We start from the raw sequence: 4,293 nt of genomic DNA, 5'->3' as shown, positions 1-4,293 counted from the left end.
AGATTTAATTGTTTCTTTTATTTCATTTTTCAGTGTATAAAGACCATTTTGGTATATTTACACTTTTATTTTCAATCTTACACTTAATAAATAACATTTTTTAAGTTAAAATAATTATTTTATCAATTTTACCTTTTCAGTAATTCCTTTGTTGTCTTCAAATGTTTCTTTCATTTAATTTTTTTTTAAATAACTACTTTTAAACTAAAATTAATATCTTTAATAAAAAATTATCTACAAAATATATATAAAAAATATTTATAGTCAAATTTAAAAAATTATTTATATTTATTTTTAAAACTATAAAATCTCATGTTTATCTATATATATAATTCATTTTGTGGTATATTTTTTTAAGGTACAAACCGAATACGGGGTCTTGCAGTTTGACTTTGCAAAACAACTAAGTCGTTACTCTCCTATTCCTCTTAATTCAAGAGGTTAATTGTCTTTGTTATTTATTCATGTATTATCATACATAGTGACCGTTATCTATCAATTTCTTAGATTTCTTTACTCTCTCCATCTCCTTTTCGTTAATTTGCACAATATATATATATATATATATATATATATATATATATATATATATATTTAATATTTAAATGTTGACAGTGATGATTTATCATCTTCCTTTTGGAAAGCAGTGTTCTCTTCGTGATATTTCAAAAGGATGATTTATCATCATCCTTCAAAATCATTGTTGACCTGTATATTTGATGATAAAAGCAAGCATCTAACTAACGAAATATCAACCAGAAAATTAAATACATTTTTTCTGATTGCTTTCGTTTTACAGGGGTGAGTATGACCAGATTGACTAGTATGGATATAGTTCACTTGTTTCAATGAAATTGATCTCTTAAAAAAATATCATGTGATCTATTTTCTGTTTTATGGTTATATTTGGTGATGATAAAAATATATTTAACCTTTGTTTAATTTCAAAACAAAATTAATTAGAATGTACAGAGGCGGTTAAAGCTATCTCTATACTCTACACTTAACTCAAGTTAAAATTATATATTTTAGCAATGTAAGAAAAAGAAAGAAATATAAGATGAAAATTTTTAAATTTGATTGATGTGATGGCGTACATTTGATTGTACATTCATATTTTAGAAAATTTAGCAAATAATTAAAAATAATAATTTAATATAAAAAATTTAAAAAATCTAAATTAAAGTTAAGATAAAATTAAAATTAAAATACAAAATGTCATACTTTATTGTCATATTTAGGCTAAGACTAGGACATGTATGCATAATGGTAATAAAGTGGTATGTCATAAAAATCGACTCAAATCTTAATCATTATGAAATGTAGTGATTAGTTAATTTATAATAAAAATCTTTAATTATCAATTATCATAACATATTGTTGTAAGAGAAAGCATTTCATTTATAATTAGTAATTAGGTTATACCAAAAACAGAACTTCAAAATAGATTTTAGTTTATGTAAGGAATATTATATACGTTTGCATTTGAGATTCTTACACGAATTCCATTACTTCTATGGTTTTCCACTATTGATTCCATGCCATTTTTCAGGTGCTGGTGATTGATGCACATGCATGTTACGACTAGATGGCTTCAATACTCATCGAGCCGAGTGCCCTGGTGAGGACAGGGTCCATATCATGGCCCTTAAAATCGTCAGTGGTTAATCATATATATATATATATATATATTATAATAACTTTTTGGAAATCTTTAAAAGCTGCGATGCTTATAAAGTAATGCAAAGAGGCAATGTGAGTAATTAAATATCCATCTGTATGGAGATATTTAGAGCTACAGCCTTGTGAATGTGGCCCACCTTTTCTATTTGGACCCTTAAAATGGCTTACAAAGTAATTAACCCCTGCAAATATAGTAATTATAAATTGATTTTAAAATTGATGAAGTTACCTTCTCAGTCTTTTTCTATACTGTAATCAAATGACAATAAATGGGGACGGTGTATGTGACTATCATGAATCAAATTTTAGCCAAGCCCTATCAAATTTCAACCTATGACCGTAAAACACTTCAAATGAACATCTGATTCACTATCGAAAACCTTTTATCTTGTCTGAGAGAAGTCAAAAATGTCGGTAACCGTGAAAGAAAGCTGCACTGTGAGGCCAATGGAGCCAACGTGGTGCGGACGCGTAGCTTTATCTGAATTTGATCAAACAGGCAAAGTAACCCACGTGCCCTTAATCTACTTCTACCGTCTTCCACAAAACGCCATTTTTCAATATAACACCATTGCTTCCACCTTGAAGGACTCATTAAGCCGAGTCCTGGTGCCGTTTTATCCACTTGCCGGTCGTTTGCATTGGACAAACAATGGACGTTTAGAACTTGATTGCAACGCCACCGGCATTCGATTCATTGAAGCTGAATCCTCATCAACTTTACAACATCTCACTGATTTTTCATCTTCTAATGAACACCACTACCTAGTCCCTGCTGTGGACTACTACTCCCTCCCAATTCATGAGTTGCCGTTGGTTGTGGTTCAGCTAACGAAGTTCAAGTGCGGTGGCATTTGTATTGGCATAACACTTTCGCACGCAGTTGTGGATGGACCAAGTGCGCTGCACTTCGTATCCGAGTGGGCAAGGCTTTCACGGGGCGAGCCTCTGCATACGGTGCCATTCCTTGATCGGAAAATTTTACGTGCTGGGGAGCCTCCTTTGGTGCCACTAACAAAATGTCACCTTCACAAGGAGTTCAATGATCCTCCTTTCTTGCTGGGCCGAACCGATAACAGGGAGGAAAGGGAGAAGGAAACCGCAATGGCTTTCGTTAAAATAAGCAAAACCGAAATTGAAACATTGAAAAAGAGAGCAAATGAGAGTTCGCCTAGGCCTAGAAATGATCGTGGTTATTCCCGTTATGAGAGTGTGACTGGTCACATATGGAGATGTGCAAGCAAGGCAAGGGAGCACAAAGAGAACCAACCAACCGTTCTTACTATTATCGTTGATTCGAGGGGTCGCTTGAAACCTCCTTTGCCAAATGGGTACTTCGGGAATGCAAATTTGGATAGTGTTGCATGTAGTCTTGCGGGTGATTTGGTGTCAGAGCCTTTGGGGTATACGGCGAGCAGAATAAGGGAGGCAATTGAGAGGGTGAGCGATGAGTACGTGAGGTCTGGGATTGAGTTCTTGAAGAATCAGAAGAATTTAAGAAGGTTTCATCAAGATCTTCACGAAGAAGGGAGAGAGAAGGAGCCTTTCTTTGGGAACCCTAATTTGTCTGTGGTGAGTTGGTTGAGGTTGCCTATCTATGGCATTGATTTTGGGTGGGGGAAGGAGGTTCGTATGAGTCCAGCAACACATGACTTCGATGGCGATTTCGTGCTTCTTCCTGATCCTAATGAGGATGGATCTGTGCTGGTTTGTATAGGTCTGCAGGTGGTGCATATTGATGCATTTAAGAAGCATTTTTACCAGGACCTTGCATAACAATCATGGAGTGCATGAAGCTACCACAACTTCTGAACTTAGTATAACCTATAAAGAACCACCATGTCACTTTCCCCTCTTCTTTTCTTTTCCTTTCTTTCTGATTATATATTCCTTGTCATGCTTCTCATTTTTCATTTTCTTAGTTTAATCTTGTGTTTCCTTTACTATCATTAATTACACTTTCTGATTACAAATGACTAAATATTGATTTGGTGAAGTTTAAGAGGGAGGGTATCGGAAATTTGTGAATTCAACTACTCCAATTATCAAAAATTAATAACTAATATTGCCGATAAAAAAAAAAAAACTATCAAATGACTAAATATGGTAACAAAAATTATTGAGGTATTGCATTGACAACATGACTAATATTTGGGAAATATTTTTGACACTTTTCTAGAAGTAAAGTACCAGCAAAAATATATGTTTTACTCATTAAATGTTTTAAACGACTAAAGCAGTGACCTATGTATGTTTTTGGAGGACTAAATTGTGGGAAAAAGACACGTGATTATTTAGAAGTTTAAAATATATAAACAGTTTAATCACCATTTTAATTCTTAAAATTACAATAGCTATTCAATTGGTATCGGAACCACTACAATGACTTTTGGTGGCAATCAGTTAATTTAGTGATTTTGATACAATCCTCAGAGTTATTCAAAGTAAAAACAAAACTCTGGAAGGTCCTCAACGGAAAATTGACCTAATGGGAGTTGATAATAAATCTATATAATTTTTTTACTGGACAACAATATAAATTAGTCATCAAAATTTGTAATCAAAGAATACATTGCTATATACCAGCAAATAATTGTTGCTGTTTTTTTT

General features: G+C 32.9%; 1 protein-coding gene across 1 annotated transcript; it reads left to right on the top strand.

Moving 5' to 3' along the window:
* The first annotated feature begins 2,091 nt into the window (after nt 1-2,091).
* LOC114179972 (spermidine hydroxycinnamoyl transferase-like) lies at nt 2,092-3,474 on the top strand. Its single transcript, XM_028066489.1, has one exon. The coding sequence runs from the start codon at nt 2,092-2,094 to the stop codon at nt 3,457-3,459; it is 1,368 nt and encodes a 455-aa protein (XP_027922290.1). The 3' UTR covers nt 3,460-3,474.
* The last annotated feature ends 819 nt before the right edge of the window (nt 3,475-4,293 follow it).

This window comes from Vigna unguiculata, chromosome 3 (assembly GCF_004118075.2).
Source record: "Vigna unguiculata cultivar IT97K-499-35 chromosome 3, ASM411807v1, whole genome shotgun sequence".
NCBI classification, from domain to species: Eukaryota; Viridiplantae; Streptophyta; class Magnoliopsida; order Fabales; family Fabaceae; genus Vigna; species Vigna unguiculata.
The sequence above is the reverse complement of the archived record's forward strand: the minus strand, read 5'-3'. Positions and strand labels throughout refer to the sequence as shown.